At 37.4% G+C, this 23910-nt stretch overlaps 1 protein-coding gene across 1 annotated transcript in view; it reads right to left on the minus strand.

The window, feature by feature from the left end:
• cdh8 (cadherin 8) overlaps positions 1-23910 on the minus strand; it is a 137058-nt gene that overhangs the window by 27121 nt on the left and 86027 nt on the right. Inside the window, exons 4-7 of the mRNA XM_077587305.1 lie at positions 15115-15234; positions 6356-6523; positions 6091-6278; positions 940-1193 (exon numbers count right to left, since the gene is read on the minus strand). Of these exons, the coding sequence (XP_077443431.1) occupies positions 940-1193; positions 6091-6278; positions 6356-6523; positions 15115-15234 (730 nt within the window). The remainder of the gene's footprint in view (positions 1-939; positions 1194-6090; positions 6279-6355; positions 6524-15114; positions 15235-23910) is intronic.

A 23910-nucleotide genomic window follows, 5' to 3' on the forward strand; every position in this document is an offset into this window, starting at 1 on the left:
ACCAGGACCAATGAAAAGGGGTTGGAGGCATTGCTTATAAAACCTATCATCAAGGTGAACTTATCGTTGTCATGTGGGGATAAGTTGAGGCAGTTTTACCTCACAATCTCCATTTTTTTCTACAATTTCATGCGTTTTTGGAAACGAGTCATCCTTAAGATTGCATCGAATGCTTCTATTGTCATTATAGTCAAACGATACCAAATTCTGACTTGCTTTTATTGATTGTTTCCTAATTTACGAGCAGACGCTTCCGTAATTCATTCATTTTCTGAACCGTTTATCCTCACAAGGGTCGCTAGAGCCAATCCCAGCTAACTACAGCCACCAGGCTGGTGAAAACCTGAATCAGTGGCCAGTCAATCACAGGGCACAAGGAGACAAAGTCTAACCAATCAAATTTAGAGTGATGAATTGGCTTAGCATGCATGTTTTTGGAAAGTGGGACTATCCAAGCCAACTACGGGCAACAGGCTGAATCGGTGGCCAGCCAATCGCAGGGCACAAGGAGACAAAGGACAACCAATCATAGCTAGGCGCAATTTAGAGTCTTCAATTAGCTTCAATATTCATTCATATGAATGAAGGGTCTCGGAGGGTGCTGAAGCCTATCCCAGCTGACTACGGGGACCCTGAATCGGTGGCCAGCCAATCGCAGGGTAGAACGAGACAAAGGAAAACCAATCAGACCATGGGGAAGTGTTCCACCAGTCTTCCATGCATGTTTTTGGGATGTGGGAGGAAACTGGAGTACCCAGGGAAAACCCAAGCAACCCTGGGAAGAACACGCAAACTCCTCACAGTGAGGACCCACCTGGGATCAAACCCAGGACCCTAGAACTGCGAGGCCGACACGCCAACCACTCTTCCACCACTTTTTCGTGGTGAAATAGCCACTTTAAATTTCCATTTACTCCACTTAGACTCCATTAGGCTTACCTGACTTGACTCCCACTGGAATCCGGGTCCCTGGCAGCGACGGTACCAATGACGGTGTTGACGGGTGCATTTTCGTTGACCTCCAGCGTGTAGAAGGTCTTGGCGAACACGGGTGGCTCGTCGGCATCCTCCACCACGATCTTTACCGTTGCCGTGTCCTTGAAGGGTCCTCCTACGCTGCCACCGAGGTCGGACTCCACGTTTGCGGCCTCTACTTTGAGCGTGTACGACCTCCTGCTTTCAAAATCTAATACCTACAAGGAAAAAAAAGATATTTACTCAACATATGTTATTTCTCGCAGTTTTCTGCTATGCTATTCTCTTTAATTCTCATTTTAACGGTTTAAGGGACTGAAAGGGATTATGACAATACATCAAATAATGTAAACTGATACAGAGTGACCTGAAAAACACTGGATTTTGGTGATGGCAACATTGAGTGGCTAAATATGCGGGTGTTTTTGTAACTATAATTAATTTGGGATAAAATTTACAGCATCTCAGCTGAGATGTTGACGCCGTCAATGTGGAATGTCAACAGCATATTCATTTTAAAAATGTTTTTTTGGCAGAAGACTCGGATAGACGTCATTTGACACAATTGCAAATTCCATGAGTGTTTATTAGATGACATTTGTTGTTGGTTTTATTTACAAGGAACTAAATATGTAGGTTCCATAACTCTTGGTTTTATTGGATCGTTAAAAAGTTCCCGTTTGTTTTTTGTGTCACCTTGTACAACTGATTTTTTGTTGTTATTATTGCCACTGCTACCAAGTTCCCTTGTTTTGTTTGGATAAATAGAGCTGTCAAAAAACAATTTGTTGTCGATCCCTCGCAGGAGTCTCCAAACTATTCCAACCAAACAAGACGGTAACTTCATTTTTCACCAATCTGGCATCTTGCAGGTGTAATTGCTCAATTGGACTCAGGTGCAGTTTGTTTTAGCAGAAACCTCGTTGGTTAAACAGCATTGTTTGGAGACCCTTGATCTAAACAAAGTTTTTTAATCAAAAACCAGCAAGGGGTGTCAAAACTACCATAGTTTCTTGAATATAAGCCACCTCCACGTATAAACCGCACCCTTAAAATTGTTGAATTTTACAATTTCCCTCTTATAAGATGCCCTCTGATTCATAAGTCGCTTTCTAGCTTGTCAGGTTTTCAGTTCAGATTAGTTTTACTGTACTTTCTCGCATGTTAGCTGCCTCTGCGTATAAGCCATACCCTTAAAATTGCTTTAAAATCATTGAATTTTACAATTTCTCGCATATAAGCCGCCCCCTGATTCACAATTTGCACCTTCATAATTAATCATGGTTTTAATAGGGAGTACAAATCTGTTACTTTGAAAGGAAAAATCTTAAGAGAAATCTATCTGTTTAACTTTTTTCTATTTTAAAATAAATGACCGTACCGGCCACATTTTCTTGGTTTATGGCGTTTTGTCTTTGTCACCTTGCAGTTTCGTGCATGTCAAGTCTAATTTATGCACATATAAGCCGTACCCTTGTTTACAAATAGGACTTATACGCGAGAAAATACGGTATTTCACAAAGTTCAACCAGAAAGACGTGTCTTATGAAACAAGCAGCACCTGTCTGCAATCAACTGTTCACACTTTTTAACACCATATGAGTAAAAAAACATCTATATAACCTTGAGGTTGTACTTTAAATAAAACATCGGTTCTTGTTCCATCAGAGCCAGACCGCAATTGATTTACATTTAGACGTGTCAGATGTAGTTATGTTCCTTTTTAGAAAATGAGCCCTTGTCAAGTTGAGGAATTAATCTGTGAATCTTTTTATTTACACTCTCGCTGACATCACATTATTAGCGCCCGTGTGCTCTGCCCGGCTAACACAAAATCAATAATAACAAGAGCTCTGCGTAGGCTACGGGAAAGAAAAAAAAAAAACTCCCCAAAGAGAAGTCAAGACATCTTGTCCGGGTTATGTTGTAGAGAGCAATCCTGGCCCAAACGGTTTTTAAAAAAAAATAGTATTCTTTGTTTATTTTATAACTTTTTGGGGCCAAAGACGCAGCATCTCATCTCCAATTTGCAAGGAGGTCCAAACTGTTGGACCCAGGCTATTCCCTCCGTAGGGGGATCTTCGTTCCTCCACGGTTTGAGGAGCTATTTGGAACACTTTCATCCTCCGCCTTTTCTTTCGCTCTGATCCGTTTGCGGCGAGAGAGACGGAGACCCCCACCCGGTGGATAACACTTTAATTCAAAGGTTAGCAATGGGAAACGAGGCCGTGTTCGGCTGCGCATGGATGGTCGGAGAGATTATATGGAAATGGAGAGGTAAGCTTTTGATGACTTTTATTCACCGTGCAAAAGCATTCAAGATGGGATAGTCACATGAGCGAAAGGTGCTAAGAGAGACACGGATATGCCGGGATGGAATAACCGTACGAGAGTGCAGATTAGTGTCAGGTGAAAGGAAATTATAGTTCGCAGTTGCTCGTTTGGGTTGTGTTTTTGTTGACCTGTTTTGCTTACTTTTGTCTTGCGGTTTGCAAACGGGGAGAAATATGTTGTTGAATTAAATTGAATGCTGGTTTTGTCATTAACTTGATTTTTCGGGTACACGGTCGATTGGTCGTTGGTCTTTTGGTCGCCCGGAAGGTTATTGATAATTACCATTTAAATTGTTGCTCAAATTCCCTAAATACAAACTGTGAATTACTATTTAGTCATACTTAATGCCCTAGTAATTATTAGGCTAAAGAAAAGCTCCAAATTTCGACAGCACACGATTTTTCGTAAGCAATGCAGTGATTTATACGTTGATTATTTCGTATTATAAGTAAACTGCACACCACTTTCTTATCTTTTACAGGAAACGTAATTACATTTGGGGGGATTTTGTAACTTGGATCTGTACAGTGGTATCTTGAGATACGAGCTTAATGTGTTCCGGGACTTAGCTCGTATGTCAATTTTCTCGTAACTCGAACGAACGTTTCCCATAGGAATGAACTAAAAACTAATTAATTTTTTCCAACCCTAAAACACCTAAAACAGGATATTGGAATGGGAAAACATTTTTATTTGTTCTAATTTGCCATCTATTAACAAAGTAACAAATAACTAGTGGTTTAATAGTACGATTATGAGTTTAATACAACTAAAATTAGACGGATTTCGCGGAAGGGAGCGAGAGACTTTTTGCATGGCAATGTGCTCGTAACATAAACACATTTAAATGAACTTGGATTACGATGAAAATAAGTTTAATCTAACCTTACACTAAACTTATTTCTAATTTTGTTTTTGATTTTGATACCGTTCTTCTCCCGCGTTGGCTCCGCCTCCACCCTGATCTTCAGATGCAACCTATCGAGGGTTGTTTGCTTTTGTATTCCCTTCAATAATGACAATGAATAATAAATAAATACTGTAGAGTAAATTGTCAATTTGCGTCACAACAAATTAAATAAATAAAACTGCCAACATCCTTTAACAGGCTTTTTGCACAATGAATTTTTGATATGATTGTCAAACTTTTAAAATGAAAAATCTTGGGACTGGAGACGACCATTCATTCAATCAAATTCCGAACCACCAATTGACGGCCACAAGGGGACGGACAACCAATCATACCTAGGGGCAATTTTGCATGTTTTGGGGATGAGGGTGGAAACCCAGAGAAACTCGACACAGTTAGATCCAACCTGGCTTTGAACCCGCGACCCCAGAACTGTGAACCTGATGCCCTAGCGACTTGTTCACAGTCTGCCTAGAGACAACCGACGAAAATCATATGAAAATGAAACTTTATATAATAACAGGTCCAGTTAATATTTTCTGTAGACATTGAAATAAGATTTGATAACAGCAATGGGAATGAGGAACATTTTCAAATAGGCTGCAATCACTCGATAGAAAATTATCTGCATTTGCAAACATCCTTGAAACTGTCGCCTGGATGGAAAAGCTTGCCAACAGGTCACGTGGCATGATTAGAAAATGTGGAGACTTGCAAATGTAAATTTAACAAAATCAAGAATGTGTCGGAGATTCAGAACGAGGTGTTTTAGATATGTTTTAAAGCATGCAATGAAAAGCAGGGGCCAGTTCTCAGTTGCTTTTTCATATTTTTGGAAATATGCAGTCATATCTTTTAAAAAGGATTTCAGGAATTGGATGTTATATATATATATATATATATATATATATATATATATATATATATATATATATATATATATATATATATATATATAGGTAAAAATATAAAATTGTATGATATAAAAATATATAAATGTGAATAGCTACATTATAGGTACAAATAAAAAAAAATATTTTTTTCAATTCATTTTCATTATTATTATTATTATTTTCAAAATCATCCATTAGTGAATGTACCTATTCCTTTCTTTATTTATTTTTTTCCCGAAACGATCCTCTATTGTTAGCAGACGAGCTAATCTAATTGCTATTCTTGTACACGAACCTAATCCATCCAAAATATTGTGTTGGTATGATTTTATGATTCAAAGGAATTATTATGTGGAAATGAGGAATGATGGTCCATTTACTTAGAATCTCTGACAGAAAACGGTTTCTTTTGTTATTTTGGAATTGACTGGAATTTAAGGCAATTATCTACCTCGGTGACAGTTACTCGTGGGTTTTGGCTATCCACAAATAGGTTATTAAGTACTTGGTGTTTCAGGATGAGTCATAAAATGCGCTGCTCACAAAAAAAAGTGGAAGAAAAAATAAGAATATGAAAAAAATGTGTTTGTTTTAAGCATGACTTTGCAGGTATCTAATAATAAACATTGCTAGTGAATTGTATATTGCTAAGTCCAACTGGTTTTGGTTGGCATATGTTCACATTGATTTTAAAACGATCAAAATGAAGAAAAAAATCACATGTAAGGTAGCCATAAAACTTTTTTTTCATTATAAGAGGTTTGTGCGCCCCTTTTCTATGTCAAAATCTTAATATAAGTGTCATATATATGAGAAAATGGTCATCTTTAGACAAGAAAAACTTCCATATAGTAGACCGCATTGAACGAGGATGGGAAATGCCATCTATTTTTTATGGTTTGTTTTTAAAGACTTTACTACAATACAAAATAAATAGGTTTGAAGTCAGTTTCATAATGACAGTGGGCCAAATCTTACCTTTTTAAGTCGCAGAATCCCTTCTTGGGTCTGCAAATCAGTGACAATCTCGAACACGCCTTGCTCGTCTCCTTCAATGATGTTGTACGTGGATCGGGCATTTTCGCCCACGTCCCGATCATTCGCCTTCACTTTGCCTCCCATCTGCCCGATCGGCAGATTTTCCGGGATCACAAACTCGTACAAATCTTTTAAAATGCAAAAAAAAAACACAAGTTAGAAGCAATTACGAGCTGAAATGTTCTTTAATTTTGCCGAAGCTCACTTTTTGAAAACTTGGGCGGGTTGTCGTTGATATCGGTGAGCGTGACGGTGACAGTGGTGGTCCCCGACAAGCCGCCCATGTGACCACCCATGTCTTTGGCCTGGATGACCACCAGGTACTCTTCTCGCATCTCGCGGTCCATCCCGTGAAGAGCGATTTTGATGGTGGCTGCAGGGTAGAATTTTTTAAAAAAGAAAATCAATGCCAATGTAAATAAACATAACATTTGAACCTTTACTCATCGATTTATACATACACAGTGCTAAAATATACATATTCGGGAGAAAATATTTTTGCTCATGCAAGTCACGTGAGTTTGAATCCCGATCCGATACTTTGGAAGTTGGTTAAAGAAGGAAAATTATCGCCGTCAAATACAGTGGTACCTCGACATACGAGTGGCCCGACTCAAACAACCCTCGATATTGACTGAAAGTCAGTGTGGAGGCGGGGCTAAAAGAGCCAACCCGGGAGAAGAAAGGTATTAAAATGTCAAACAAAATTAGAATTAAGTTTAGTGTTAGGTTCGATTAAACTTGTTTATGAGTGTGTCTGCATCGTAATCCAAGTTCATTTAAATTTGTTTATGTTATGTTACGAGCGTGTTTGCCGAGCAAAAAGTCTAACTCTCCCCTCCATAAAATCTGTCTAATTTTAGTACTATTAAACCACTAGTTATTTGTTACTTTATTAATAGATGGCGAATTAGAACAAATATATGTTTTTTCCAATCCAATATCCTGTTTTGGTGTTTTTTTTTCAGAGGGTTGGAATGAATTAATTTGTTTTTAGTTCATTTCTATGGGAAACATTCATTTGAGTTATGAGTAAATCGACATACGAGCTCAGTCCCGGAACAAATTAAGCTCGTATCTCGAGGTACCACTGTATGTTGTTTCCCAATTTGAAAGAAGCTATCCAATATTAAAGTTATATAAATAAGTGATGAGTGTTTTTTTTCTTAAATCTGTTTTGGAGCACAAATAACGATTGTGAACAAATCATGTTCGAATATTTGGTTAATAAAAATCCATTGTGATGAATTGAGCTGTCTTGATTATGGTTTTCTTGACTTTTATGCTTTCTTTGTTCCGAAATGTTTATCTCACTTGTGTAAATATAAAAAGTACAACCTGTACTGGAGATTTATTTATGCAAAATACCTCTGGTAATCCAGTATATAAAAATAGAGCTCTCTTGATTGTGATTTTCTTGACCTTTATTTATATTAGCGCTGGAAATGTTCCCTTTATTCTGCATACGTTTTATACATATTAAATATTCTGTTACTTTAAAAAGGACCACATTTTTCAAACAAGTAACCAAATGCATGTCAAAGTCTTCCTGTCCAAAATAACGTCAATAATGGAAGCTGGATTGTTTAAAAAAAACAGTTTTATACCTAACTATAAATGTCAGATTGCACAATGCTATAACCTTCACTCCAACCTTACTTGACAATTTGTTGACGCACATTATTTCAGAACAACGACTTTTAGCAAAACATAGAGGTGAAGAATTCCCTGCAGGTGTATCGTGTATTTTTTTCCCTCATAAATAAAACGCAGCCACTTGTTTTGCGCAGTCTTCCGTCATTTGTATTCGGATTGAGTCCAAATGATGCTGTCTGTTGTGTATAATCTGGGATACTGTATGCGGAATGGACTTTATTGACTCTGCCACAAGCGTGGAATATAAAAAGGGGCTCAACGGCAGCATCTCTGGATAATCCACTAAAGAAACAGATACCCGCAGGCTCATCAAATGAATACGAAATTGAGGCTTTTTGGGCCCCCTTAACAAAAAAAAACAACAACATTAAGGCTTTTATTTTCAACACTAAAAACTGTCTATAGATTGGTCTTCCACAGGGGGCAGATTTTCTTTTTAGATGTCACAAGCGAAGGTTAGATTGAATCACGTTTGTCCAATTTATAGGTCTTACCATCCGAGGACATTACTTTTGCAACAATCAGGTAAGTTTAACCCCCCGCTAAGGAAAGAAGAGGTCAGTCTTTATAAATGTTGAGCAGGTCTCAGACAACCAAAGTTCCAAAAAACTGAGAGAAAAAAATTCAGGCTACGTTTATCGATCTTATCGGTACATGGTCGATTGGTCGCCGGTCTTTTGGTCGCCGATCTTTTGGTCGCCGGTCTTTTGGTCGCCAGTCTTTTGGTCGCCGGTCTTTTGGTCGCCCCGACCGCGACAACAGGCGACCAAAAGACCGCGATCAAAAGACCGGCGACCAATCGACCGCACACGATCTTATCGGTTGGAAAAGGCATGCTAAGGAATGTTAAATTATAGATTATGACACATTGTGAAACAGTCATTTTGTTGCTTATTTTTCTTTAATGTGAATCAGAAGTTGTTTGGTTTCTAGGGCATCAATTTTGGCGATGTAAAGTCTGCGTGAACAGATTTTTTTTGCATAATATTAGGAGATTTAAGTCATATTTGGACAAAAGTCATAAAATTAAGTTGTTTGGTTTCTAGAGCATTAATTTTGGCGACGTAAAGTCTGCGTGAACAGTTTTTTTTGCATTATATTAGGAGATTTATGTCATATTTGGAGAAAAGTCATAAAATGATGTGATTAAACACATTACATTATTTTTGCATCACTCGAACCGGAAGACATCAACTTTTGGTGACATTAGGTCAGTGTGAAAATTACATTTTGGAATCATTTTGTAGGTTTATACCTAAAATTTTGATGTCAATAACTCTTATTAATATAGACGACATAGTTTTAAATTTGAAGATTTCCAGCTAGTGGTGTCCCTTGAGATTTTTACAATACAAAAAGTGTGCCGCAACTCAAACAAGGTTGCAAAACACTGAGCTAGAGCACAAACAATAAAAATCAATACCGTAAATAGCATTGCCATATTAACATTTGTTGTGTATATGTTTGAATAAATCAACCTAAAAACATGACATCTCTCTCACACACATACACCCAAAATCCCATAGACATTAAATATGAGGTGCACCATCTACTGGACATGGGAAGCACCAGTAAAATATCTGAAGGACACAAAACATATACGGGTCAGCCTTGAATATTCCATAAATATTACATTAGAAGCCATTATATTCCTTCTATACCAGCTCAAATATTCCAAACTATCCTTAACTCCTCGTTCAGCCCGAGGAAAGTTTAGTATCCCCGGTGTGTGTGTATGTGTGTATGTGCAGTAGGCATCTGATTGGACGGTAGGCCAGCTGTGGTAACAGGCAACAAAACAAAACCCAAAATAAGACAAACACATTTTCACCATTGCTGGCTTCTCATCTCTGGAGTTGATCTTGGTTAATTATTCAAATTAATTCCTAATCACTCAAAATGGCAGGATAGACAAACACTCATTTCCATAGTTGATCCCCCCCCCCCCTACACACCCACCTAGCCGACTGATAAAGTGGGCCGCAATGTTTATTTATTGATTTATTCATCCGCAGCGCTTCATTTCTAAGTGTCAAACACTCCTTAATCATCGCTTACCGTTTTTATTTTTCATTAACATTCATTATAACATCTGCCGTACGTGAACGAGCCATCTGGATGGGACACTAGCACGGAATGCTAATCTTTAGCGGTATCGCGGACGATCTTTTTTTGAAAGATGGCGCCGTGAGATGGCAACGGTGGGACGCGCGAGGCTGGTTCTACCCCGACTTCGTTAGTTAGACCCAGTGTTCTGGATAATTATGCGCATAAATATTCCCATCGTGCCGCTTTTTTTGCTTTTCTCCGGGTTGTTTACCGATTTCCGTCTCATCAATTATTAATGCAATTCATGTAAACCGGTCGCTTATGGACAGATATATATTAACAGGTAATCTAAAAATTGCAAGTATGAGCCTTCGTCGGGCTGTGACATGTTTTAGAGTTGAAAACATCTTTACGTAGTAACAAAAAGAATTATTTTTAGGGACCCAATAAACAAGTTGGCAGTTCAAGTGTTTAGAAATAATATTTCTATTTTTTTTAATAAATGGATTAAAAGAACTGGATTAAAAACCCTGAATATTCAGTTTTTTATAGCTCTAAAACAATGGTTATTTTAACTTTTTAAATATATTTTTAGATATTACAAAATAATTTTTTAACTAAAAATGGATTTAAAAATTACATTTATTGATTTAAAAGGGGGAAAATCAGGAAATTAAATATACATCTATACTCTTCATTTTAATTTGATCCTAAAACAGAAAGTCGGCACTCATGATTTACTTTCCCGGGCCACACAAAATGATACGGCGGGCCAGATTTGGCCCCCGGGCCACCACTTTGACACGTGGTTTAGAGTATGCAAAGTTTATATATATATATATATATATATATATATATATATATATATATATATATATATATATATATATATATATATATATATATATATATATATATATATATATATATATATATATATATTACGTATAGTTGAAATTCATGTTTGGTACTTAGATTGTTTAATTTAGAGTTGCCTTGTAATGGTTTGTTTTGAAAATTTGTACTTTATGCTTTGCGAAGTTACACTGCCGTCTAGTGGTAAAAATGTGCATCACATAATTGGCCACATTTTGAAATTCCTTTAAAGATCATGAATGTGCAGAGCAAGGAAAACTAGCGATACGAAATGTAATGCAAAAATGATATAAAAAGAGGATTATTATAATTTATATTGATTTTTAATTAGTTTACTTGTTAGGACAAAGTTTTTATGTTGTCGTAAGTAGCTACGATCGTCAAATCAATACTTAAATTGTTTTCCGATATGTTACTTAGCTAAACTTTTTTCTTGTTCCAGAATTCTTAAAAACCAATCAGAGTTCTAGAAATGTCGATTTTTATCATAGAGGATATATTATTGTGTCTATTATCATTTTGCTTCGCGATTAAGACTAAACCATCGTTAGTAGCGAGCGGCTAGCGCGATCTAGTTGCCAATGGTCAAAATAAATATCATTGCAATCATAAACATTAAAATTATTCTGCACACCCATTCAATATTTGTCATCCAACGACTCGATTAATTCCAACTAATTCTTCGATTATGTATATAACAGATAGTTACAGCTCGAAATGTGTTGAAAATCATTTAATGGCGGTGCTGTAGTCTTTTCTCGCTGATGAACAGAACATGGACGAGCACGCCATTATCGTTACTGCCGCCATCAGTATGAATTCATAACAATGCGACAACATTGCATTAGGGACGGCCAGTCGCCAGATAGGCTCCTGCTTGCGAATCCTGCAATTATCTGGATTTAATAAGTCCTGTGATGCGGCGTATTGTCCAAGCACGCAATATATCACAGATGATCGCTTGACCTGGCTAAATCCCGCCCAAACGACGGCGGAGAAAAGAGCTGATGTGTCCAATTGATATCAGGGTCCTCCGTCTTTTGTCCTCGTCTAGTCGGCGGCGATGGTCATTAGATGGTTGACAATCGCGTGTGCCGCTGTGATCATATTTTCCATTTGCGCTGCTTTATTCGAGCTAATTATCGTTTTCGGATTTTAGAGTAAATTTGACGGAGAGTTTACTCAAAGAAGACTCTTTGAAAAGGGCAAACAAGAATTATGGAAGTTTATTTTTTGAGGCAATTTGTTCCAAATTATTCAAATAAATATTGAACAAATTAATATTGAACAACAGACAAATAGGCTTGTGTTCGACGAAGGAAAATTCCTACAATCTATGCTGACTACCAATTATATATTATGTTAAATATGTATTTATATATTACTTATTTATTGATTATTTTTTATTATCATTTAGATTAGATATCTTTATTCATCCCGTATTCGGGAAATTTCATTGTCATAGTAGCAAGAGGGTGAGAATACAGACACAGAAAAAAAAATATTGATTATTTTTATTATTATTTAGATTAGATTAGATAACTTTATTCATACCGTTTTCGGGAAATTTCATTGTCATGCAAGAGGGTGAGAATACAGACAGAAAAAAATGATTATTTTTTATTATTAATTAGATTAGATAACTTTATTCATCCCGTATTGAAATTTAATTGTCATAGTAGCAAGAAGGTGAGAATACAGACACAAAAAAATAAAAAAATGTATTCATTATTTATCTGTTAGTTTGTTGTTTTTATTTGTACACTTCTCTACTTATTTATTACTTAGTTATTGATTATTATTTATCATTTATTGTTAATGTATTGATTATTTATTTGTCTGTGTGTTTGTTGTTGTTATATGTGCACTTCCTGGTGAAGCTTTAAATCTCATTATACTTGTATAAAGACAATAAAAGCATTGAATTCAATTCAATACTTAAAACCAATACAATTAATTCTCAGTTATTGTCTTTCAGAGTGTGATTTTTTGCAGCCATTTTTTAAATTAATTTTGCACTATAAAATATATTTCAAGAGGTCTTTTGAAATGGTCGTTCAATATTGAAATCATGCTTTACTCTCATCGAACAGCTCGGCAATTTAACACTGTCAATTTTACAGTTTTTACTTATTTTTAGGGTGTATTTGATTTAATTCACTGTTTGAAGTCCCTATAATTTGGCTAAAACGGAAGCGACAAAACAAAATAATACATTTCTTATTTGTTTTTCTGCTAGTTCACGGGTCCTCAAGACGTATTATACCTGTTGTGATAGACATATTGCATGTTACCTTTAAATTATAACATGTTTTCAATGGCGATTGCAAGAGGACTGCAAAACCACTTAGCGCTCTCACGCAAAATATAAAATTAAACATTAAATCCTTACGCACGACCTCAGCATACGTTGTAAGCCGGTTTATCTGGGTATCAGCAACTAATGAAATGTGACAATATCGGAATAGCAAAAGAGTTCCTGCCCCATTGAAATAATCCAATAAGATGTTATCTTTCCTCCACCTCTTGGTGAAGCCTATCTCGCACTCATTGTTGTCGGCTGTGGGTGTGGCGGCGTTCATTCACGCGCCGTTTTGTTCGACATCGTGTCAACTTGGAAGCGGTGAAAAGGATTGGCGATTGGGATTATTAAAAGCGGCCATTAAACTTAATGAGCCACCTTTCAGGGATCAGATCGAGGCTAAACAATGGGGAAGTGCACAGAAAGGAACCTTTTCTTAGCCAAGCGAGTTAGCATTTAAAGGTAGGGAGACCGTTATACTTTGTGGAATGCTTAGAAATACAAATACTTCTCGTTGTACTTTGGCTAGTGGTGTCCAAACTTTGGCCTTTGCCCCGTTTGCATTTAAGGAGGCTTGTACCGTATTTTCCGCACTATAAAGCGCAACTAAAAGACTTTTTTTTTTCAAAAATGTGCCCTAAATATGGATTAACATTAATGAATCATTGTGTGAAATTCCATTTAGCACAGCTCCATTCAATCATTCATTCACTAAGGGTGCCGGAGCCTATCCCAGCTGACTTCAGGCACGAGGCGGGGCACACCCTGAATTGGTGGCCAGCCAATCGCAGGGCACGAGGAGATAAACAACCATTCACGCTCACACTCATACCTAGGGGTAATTTAGATTGGCCAACTAGCCTACCATGCATGTTTTTGGAATGTGGGAGGAAACCAGAGTACCCGGACAAAACCCACGCATGCCCGGGAAGAATATGCAAACTCCACACAGGTGGTCCGACCTGGATTGTAACCCAGGACCCCAGAACTGTGAGGCCGATGCGCTAACCACTCAGTAATGTATAACACAATTCCTAACCACTACTATTACTGCTACTACAGCTCCATCTAGTGGAAATAGAACACAATACCCCTACTACTACCACTACCACCATGATTCGAAATATTTTCGGAGTCTTCTGTTTCTGCAAATCAAATGAGAATATGTAAACCCATCAACACAGACGACCCAGTAAGGTCGATGGTAAAAGCGGAAAATGAATTCCCCCGAAGAAAAACTGCCCTTCACTACAGTTGAAAAGTCACTATTTCAAAACGATAACACTAAAGGAGATCAAACATGCTTTTCTCTACCATTACTGATGCATGGAGTTATGTTCAAACAGGGACCCCCGTGGTTGGCTATGCAATTGCTACTTGACGGTCTACCATCGAGTGTTTCTTCCTTGGAATCTACTAAACTACAAATTCTGATTTGGCCTGTTAAGATATTAGCTTATAGCCAAAGTGTTTCTTTTGAATTTGCATTTTTTTTTACTGGATAGACGGGGTAAGGTGTTTTGGAATTTACATTTTTGGAAAGAGCTTTGTGCCTAAATATTGGCTACATGAAGAGAATCAGAATGATTACTTTAGTTGGCCGTTTCTGTTATCATTTCAGCTCGAATAAATTTGGACGTTTTAGTAAATTTTGCTAGTTGGGTAGACCGATTCACATCATATTTGAACGTTTGTATAATCAGAAATCGAAGGACAATCATCGAGTATTTTTTCCTTGGAATCTACTAAACTACAAATTCGGATCTAGCCTGTTAAGATATTAGCTTATAGCCAAAGTGATAGACGGGGAAGGTGTTTTGGAATTTACATTCATGGCTTTGTGCCTAAATATTGGTTAGATGAAGAGAATCTGAATGATTACTTTAGCTGGCCTTTTCTGTTATCGTTTCAGCCTGAATAATTTTGGATTTTTTAGTAAATTTTGCTAGTTTGGAAGACCGATTCACATCATATTTGAAAGTTTGTATAATCAGAACTCGAAGGACAATCATTCACGCTCAGGCTCATACCTAGCGGCAATTTGACGTACAATCATCTCAGCATGCAGGTTAATAGATCACCTGAGTTTGGTTCCACCGAAAAGTAGGGCTGCCCCTCTAGGATGCTGTAGACCAGCTTGGCGCTGTTGCCGTATACGGGGTCGTCGGCGTCGGTGGCAGTCACTCGGGTCACTGGGGTACCTGCCAAAGTAAAGTGGAACATAAATATTTTGTAAGATTCTTTATTTCCATGTTCTCGTTATTATTGGAATTTTTTAGTATTTTTTTTAGGTTAGGTTAGAACTTTATTTCATCCCATATTCGGGAAATTTCTTGGTTGCAGTAGCAAGACAGACACAAGACACAGAAGACAATGTAGACCTAGGTAAAAAAAAACTAAACACGAGTCAACCCGGTAACGCCAGTTTGAATGATTTCGACTTTTTCATTCATTTTTCTGGGCCACTGCAAACTACACCGATAAGTGAAGTAAGCTGAAATAGGTATCCGATTAAAAAATTATGAAATAGACTTATACCTGCGTGTGTTTTTCTGGCATTGTCATTTAAAAAATGGCGACGTGTAACGTTCTCCCACTTTAGACTACTCATGATGAGTCTTAAGCTTTCTTGAGCATCCTCTGTTGATTAGCTGTCTCTCGCTAGCCTCTAGCTCGACTGATGGATGTGCAATTTATCAATAGCCGCCTTTCAGGCCGGGTAATTCGTCAACTACAAGCCAAATTACACTCATTTTTGTCTGTGATGTTTAGTAACTATTGACTTTAAAGGCAAATGTTGACTCACCTGAACAAAAAAAAGTGTTTTATTATTATTCAGACAGCTTTTACATGCAACCTCTTGGGAAAATCTCCAAATAGATTAGCTTCAATTCAATCTATTGATTAGGTCACTGGAAAACATACTAACAAAGAGTTTAAATAGTAATTAAACCCATTCAGGTTTAGGCATTAAGAGCGAAGACCTTGTAGCGAAAAATACAAACTGGAAGCTTCAAATAAAAGTGTGAGTGGTTTCTATGAAACATGTTTAAAAAGTAGGCTGGTTACAAAAAAACAAGCCTCACTGAGGGACAAAGTCACCATTTTTTTTCTTTTTGGCCAATTGTCCCAGTTTTGAAACACTCCAGAAAGATAAGAAAAATGCTAGAGTACCCAGGGAAAACCCACACAAGCCTGGGGAAAACATGCAAACTTCATACTGTAAGCACCGACCTGGGATCGAACCCTTCACCCCACAACTGTAAGGCTAACCACTCGTCCACCGGGCCGTCATTTAAAAATATTATCCATTTATAATTGAATTCAGTTATAATGAATACAATAATATTATAACATTAGCAACTTATGTATAAAATCTGTAAAAAAAACGTTCTCCAAGCATGCTGAGCATAATTTTAAACAGTAATACGTAAAATATGGCCCCATGGATCACTTTGTTTTGGTTATAATTAATATTAATTACAAGGAAAAATCCCAATGTCAAAGTTTCCCAATGACAATGACCGTGAGTCATACAGAAAATTAAGGCTGTAATAAAACCCGACTTAAATATTGCGTTTTATCCTTGACACACTGCCAAGAATCCATTTTTGGTTTATCACCACTTATTCTGAGAAGAACAAAAAAATGTGTCTTCAACATACCTTAAATAAGCTTGAGGGCTGTCCAATTCTCTAATTTTATTTCCAATAGAATTGCACGCTGACCTCACATTAAAGCTCTTGGCAAGGAATTTTATTCATTTTTCATTTTTTATGTGATTTCAGTGTCCATGACACTTTTTTTGCTTGAAAGGGAAACCACTCGTTCCTCCGTTAAGTACAAAACCTTTCAAGAAGGCTTTCGAAATACATAATTATTTGCCCACTTGTCTCCTATTTGATGCAACAATAACAAAACAAAAATGTTTCTCCACTTGATAATGTTGGATGTCAACATTATCCACACCAGGGTTATTGAAAAAAACTTCACAAAAAAACGCCACCTTTTGTTATTTTAGAGAGCCTTGGAAATTTCGACAAAACTCACTAAGGAATCACGACTGAAAAAAACACTCAATAGAATTAAATTCAATTTGTCCAATTTTAGGTTCATTAGAAACAATCACCCTCCTAAGTCAGCAAAACTGTATTTTGATACAATGATCATATCACATTTTTAATTACTGCCTAACAAGTTGTTTATCAACCAGCAAGACAACACTAAAACCAATTGAAAGTGTTTATAGGCAAGTTTTCAAAGTATTGCACAGAAAACTAAACACACACCACCAATGTCAGCTATTTTAAAAAACGGCTGAACTTGGACAATATTGTTAAATACGCAGATTCCACCTTAGTTTGCAAAATCTTCCACCACAAAGCTCCTCATCCACTGCAAGATTTGGTCCCCAAAAAAATCCAACACATCAACAATGGCTGGCTCTAGAGGTGACTGTGTAATTCTCTTCAAAAAGAGTGCATTCAGCCAAAGCACCTTCTCTGGAACTCAATACCAATTAGTATACGTGACCTCCCGCACTGAACCTCTTGGCCAATCATCTTAACACCTGGCCCCTCGGCTACAATCTTACATATTTACGTGTGTTCATTAACATGAATAGGAATATGTTCATTATATGTGCTGTCCTTTTTCTATAATAATTATAAAGCATGATTTATGGGTGTGTGAGTGTGTGTGTGTGGGTATGTTAAGATTCTCTCGCTACGTTTGTCCAAACCGTGCAACGTAGAGAGTTGATTTTTTTCATGGTGACCAGAAGTGGCTTCTCTAAGTGTGTAAACTATTTTTTTTATTTGTTAAGAACCCATTTTTCCAAAAATATTTTTTTAAATTGTCTTTTGGTTCTAAACAAACAGGTGGGACCGGCGAAGGATTAAATAAATCAAACTCAAACTAAGAAATCCTATTTAGTTTCCCTTTTTTGTGATAGAATGCATTAGAAGTTCGGCACTCACTATCATTAAAATCATGCCACACGTGAGACCTCGTGAAGGAGCAAATTAGATCCTGTGTGGCGCCGATGTTTGGCAATTGTCAAATGAATAACAGAAAAGACAGCTAAGGAAATTGCACCTTCTCCAGGAGATGCCACGTCTTATCTCTCTGCTCTCGTTAAATTACTGCCACTCGAGCAGGAGAAGGCGGCCAACCAACCACACATACTCACTCACTGGCCTAATTATGAAAAGTACCTTTGTCCTTCTAAAAGGTGTCTGACTACTGCAAACGGGCTTTTATAAATCCCACACAAGGGGACATCGATGGCGTTGTGGTTCATAAAAAAAACGTTGCGAGCGGCGAGGCGTGAAATAGCTCCATCTTTCTTTCTTTCTAGAACACTCTTGGATTTAAAAAAAAACAGAAAGTAAAGGATTAGAAGTCGTTTTTTTTTTAGTTGGTTTGTTTTTGGTCTCGTTTCAAATCAGAAGATTAGCTTTCCTAAAAAAAAACATCTTGGCATGGAGATGTTAGCGGAAGGAACATTTTCTCCGTCTTTACATGACGGAGATTACCAAACCTGGCTGAAAACTTCTGCGGGAGTGGAGAAGGCCGGAAAAAAAACAAAGGGAGATTATCTGTGTTAAAAGCCCACTGGGGAAAATGTAATATGCCAGAATGAGTGAGCATAATGACTCACGGCATGTAAACACCAACACTTTACGATATAAGGTATTAAATATGTGCCAAGCTTTGTCTCCACGTTTGCGCGATAATGACCAGTGAAGGGAAGAACAAAATGGGATTTTTTATTTATTTTTTTTCGGGAGGGTAAATGGATTGGGATGGAAAGCGGTCGAAGAAAGAAAAAATGCATTGACAGTTTAATGATCTGGAAAAAACTGCAATTGTTGTTGTTTGTGAATAACATCAATGAAATGATGGCAAATTTGTCTTCCATAATTACCAAAGTCTGCGTACGACAGTCTGCGCTAATTGAATGTATCGAGAACTGCTAAAATGACAAAACGAAATGTATGATCATCGCCTTCATCAGAAACCTTCAACAAATCAAGAAGCCAAACAAGAATCGGTCTGGTAATGGTTGGGTTGTTCAATTTTTCATTTGCTACAAATACGAACACGAGGAATTTAGTTTAACGGCTGCTTTGAGTTTGACACTGACTTACGATTATCGCCATCAATGGCAGTGGGACATGATTAATTAATGCCAGCTTTCTCAGTTTAGATAGATTTTATGTCTAAGGCTGTCAGTTGCAGTGAATAAGCTAACGGCTACATTTAGGTATGCTTCAGATCCAATCACGAGATTAAAAATCAGGTCTGAGCAGTTTTTTGGGGGAATTAGGTTTTAAGATTTTTTTTTAAATTTCATTAAAGACTAAATAATAATGTTGACATAAGAAAAATTGATGCGCATGTGCTAAAATATGACAACATTAGCAATTGATGATGATGTTTTTGTCTGCTATCAGTGAGCGAGACGATCTGGATTAGAGCCGAAATGGGTAAAACGAGATCGGTTTCACCCAAAAAAATACTTAAAAACAAACAAAAAAATTCCCATAGAAGTTATTATATGGCATACACAATTTGAAATGATAAAAAATGTATAAAATATAGGAAAAACACAAATTTACAGGTATGGTATTACCATTTTTAGAAGATCCAAATCGAGTAGGAAAAAAAAGGTGTTTTCACAATTATTTTACGGACTACAAAAAAACAAAATAATCAAAAAGGCCAAGAAAGTTGTCAAAAAAAAAACCAAAAGAATGGAACAAATTTTGAACTAAATTGCTATGTTATCAGATTGTCAAAATCAAGTTACTTGGACATACCTGTCAATTTACACGTTTTTTTTTCCATATTTTATACATTTTTTGATCATTTCAAATTTTGTAGGCCATATAACAACTTTTGTACAGGATTTTTTAAGTATCTTTTTATAAAACCGATCTTGTTTTACCCAATTCGGCTCTAATCCGGATAGTTTCAGTCACTGGTAGCAGACCAAAATGTCATTGTCTTTTTCTAATGTTGTCATGCTTTAAGCATGATATGCACGTCAGTCACTTCCACTTTTTCACGATATAAATATAGCGTGTCAGCAAGCAATGTACCCAGACAGTCAAGTTATCAGCGTCATACAGCAACATCTACAGAATCTTTAATTTAGTGCATACTAATTGGCAAACCCGTCCACTTTGGAGAAAATGTTAGACTTTAAAGTGCGTTCTATGTGAATAAATATGTGCCGTATGCATTTGTACATTTTTTTTAATTACTTAATAAGAGGAATTTCAATCAATAAGGGGAGCAATTGGCGGTTAGGAACTAAAAAAAAATATGCAATTGGGATAACTGAAATATTTCTCTTCTCGTCTTAATTCCATCTAATATTTTGCCACACTGACCCGTATTGTATCCAGTGTTTTAAAGTGGCCACTCCTGTCCCCCTCTTCTTTTAAGGTCTTTTTTTCTAGCCTCCAAATGTTTTAACTTACCCAGACAGTCAATACGAGAACTAATTCAACTTGATTTAAGTTGGAGAACAAAGCCACACACCTCAATTGTTCTTCTAATTACCTGTCAAGTTAACAAATAAAGTAGCGGGGTTGCCTCCCTCCAGCGACTCCACATCTCTGCTTTTACCTTGGTAACGCTCCTCCATCATGCCAGCCTCGGTCTTTCTGGCCATGTTTTATTATCGTGAAAAATGGCTTTTACTATAAACAAGCACTTGTTTTTGCAAATAAATAATGAAAACACTATTTACGACTTACACATCCATATTCATTGCTGTTTTTACCACATGGGTGTGTTGGAGTCTATCTTAGCGGACTCTGCGGGAGGTGGGGTGAACCTTGGCTTGGTCGCCAGTATATTAAAAAGCATATAGAGAAACGTAACCATTCAGAATCGTGAAAAAAAAATGCTCTAACATTGATTTTGGGAGTTTTTTTGGACATTTAAAATGGAAAAAATGTGTATTTTTCTAAAAACTAAAGTATTTGTGCTATTTTTTTCTGGATTTTCACAATGACAATCTTTTTCAAATGAGCCTATCTTAGGTTATTCATGAAAATAGTAGAAAATCACGTCTTTGAAGAACGCTGATTAAATTTTAATAAACACTGATGGTTATTTTCTATTAATTTAACAAGGCAGCAACACAACCTGATGTTTTTGCCCAAGCATTTTCCACCACAAAATATGAATCCCACTAAACACATTCATTCATTTTCCATACTGCTTGTTATCACAAGGTTCGCGGAGGGGTGCTGGAGCCTATCCCAGGTGACTTTGAACACACGGAATCGGTGGCCAGCCAATCGCAGGGCACAAGGAGACATACAACCACATAACTAGGGACAATTTAGCATACAATTAGCTTAGCATGCATGTTTTTGGGATAATCAAAGTATAATCAAATATTGAACCTTATTTTGTAAAAAGTGTACGCTACCTTCATTAAAATTGAATTTATTAACAGAACGTTTAAAACGACATTTTAAAGCACCAGATTTAAGTAAAGTACAGTAATCCCTTGAATATTGCGGTTAATGTGGACCACACGTGGCTGTAAAAATCGAAAAACAGTGAAGTTATTAATTATTTATTTTCTTCAGTGCTGAGTCCTAGTAGCAAGCAGAAGAAAGGGGAGTGGCTTCCGCTTGTGAGTTTCAGCGTGGATTTTCACAATTTTATGAACTTTAAAAAAATCTGTGATGTAGTGAACTCGCAAAAGTTGAAGCCGCGATATTCGAGGGATAACAGTACTATCAAAAAACAAATAATAATCAAAATATAGTAGAGTATAGAGATTGGAAAAAAAGTTATGCACCATTCCCTGAGCAAAAAAAGAAGTTTTAATAGCCTAACTTCACATGCTAGCGTTTGAAAAATCACTCGATGCTTCAAGGCGTTTCTCCAAGTGATATTATTTCCCACCATGCTTTGCTCAACCGGTTTCATGGCGCTCCACCGTGGAAAAAAAATCAAAAACACGCCAGTCATGTGAGGTGGAACAGAAGCGTGAAGGGCAGTCGCACGGCATTCATATGCATGCGGTCAGCGAGCCGTGCGGAGGGATTTCGGCGAGGCAAGTCGGGGGAGGACGAGGGGAGAAGAGATTGTCGGGGGGCTAATGGCATCCCGCAGCCAACAAGAGCCCTGCTAAAACAATAGTGTTTATATCTGACTGGCTGCGCGCCCCGGGGGGCCGCAGATAGGGGTGGCACGACCACTGGAATGAATAAAGATGGGCACAAAGTCAACGTGAGTGTTCCAGTTATTCTGCACCGCAGTGGTCTGTCGTGAAGCTCAGTTGTGGACAAAAATGGTATTACAGTTGAGTTTTGTTAATTATTTCAGCAGGTAAATAAATGATTTGCTTGCTTTTTATTTTTTATTTTTTTTAGTAGGTGTCCCGGTGGGTGAGTGGTTATTGTGTCGGCCTTACAGATCTGGGGTCTTGGGTTCAAAGCCAGGTTGGTCCACCTAGGTGGAATTTGCATGTTTTTCCCCCAGGCCTGCGTGGGTTTTCTCTGGGTACTCCGGTTTCCTTCTACATTCCAAAAACTTGCATGGTAGGCTAGTTGGTATGAGTGTGAGCGTGAATGGTTGTTTGTCTCATCGTGCCCTGCGATTGGCTAGCCACCCGATTCAGGGTGTCCACCGCCGCGTGCCCAAAGTCAGTTGGGATAGGCTTCAGCACCCCCGACCCTAATGATGATGAAGCGGTTTCGAAAATGAATGAATTAATGTTTTTAGTAAGCGGCCTGGTGGAAGAGTGGTTAGCGCAGTTAGCGCAATTGGCGTGGTTAGCGCGGTTAGGGTGGTTAGGGCGGTTAGGGCGTCGGTCTTGCAGTTCTAGGGTCGAGGGTTCGATCTGTGTGGAATTTGCATGTTCTCACATGCTGTGTGGGATTTCTCTGGGTACTCCAGTTTCCTCCCACATTCCAAAAACACACATGCTACGATGCATGCACACTGACTATGATTGGTTGTCCTTTGTCTCCTTGTACCATGCGATTGGATGGCCACTAATTCAGTGGCTATAGTTGGCGGGGATAGGCTCCAGCACCCTCTGCGACCCTTGTGAGGATGAGCGGTTCAGAAAATGAATGAATGAATTGATACCATATCATAATACAAGAAGGTCCTTTGCATCGTCCTAAAAATGTGATACATTGAAAGTCAATAAACACCTGGCCAATAATAAAGGGTTGCTGCAGAAATCGATTGTGTTTGCTCATTGTCTAAAAAGTTCCTCTTTACAACCAATCGATTAGCTAGCAGACGACTATTAAACCAACAGATTGAAGAAACTTTATCATTCACTTGTGTATTTTTTTTTATATGTACTCTATACATAAACCCAGTCAATATCTCTCACACTGTTCATCGCATAGTTTCAAAACTATATTTGAAGTGTCAGAAGGTTGGTCATTTATTTCAAAATAGAGAAAAGATGAACAGATAAAACGCTAAATAAAATGAATTTTGACGTCTATGAATGAAATTCAAGAAAAAAAACTTGCATAAAACGGGAAAAAACTCAGTTATGCCTGCCATTGCGCGCTCAGGGCACCACTATCTTACCTAGGGATGACAAACCTGACCACTATTTACTACACTTCCTGGTTGTACTGCTCACATGACTTCCTTTATTAATGTGTCTATAAGCAGGCAATGTCAGAATCTGCAATCCAGCAGACGATCTTTTCGATTTAAACAGCATCTCGTGCGATGATTTTTGTCAAGATTTTCCCTTCAAAGCACCACATTTGCACTCACTATTAAAACCATGAATATGGAGGTGAAAATTCTGAATCGGGGGTGGCTTATACGCAAAAAATTGCAATATTCACCGATTTTAAAGCAATTGT

Source organism: Stigmatopora argus, chromosome 2, assembly GCF_051989625.1.
Source record: "Stigmatopora argus isolate UIUO_Sarg chromosome 2, RoL_Sarg_1.0, whole genome shotgun sequence".
Lineage (NCBI taxonomy): Eukaryota > Metazoa > Chordata > Actinopteri > Syngnathiformes > Syngnathidae > Stigmatopora > Stigmatopora argus.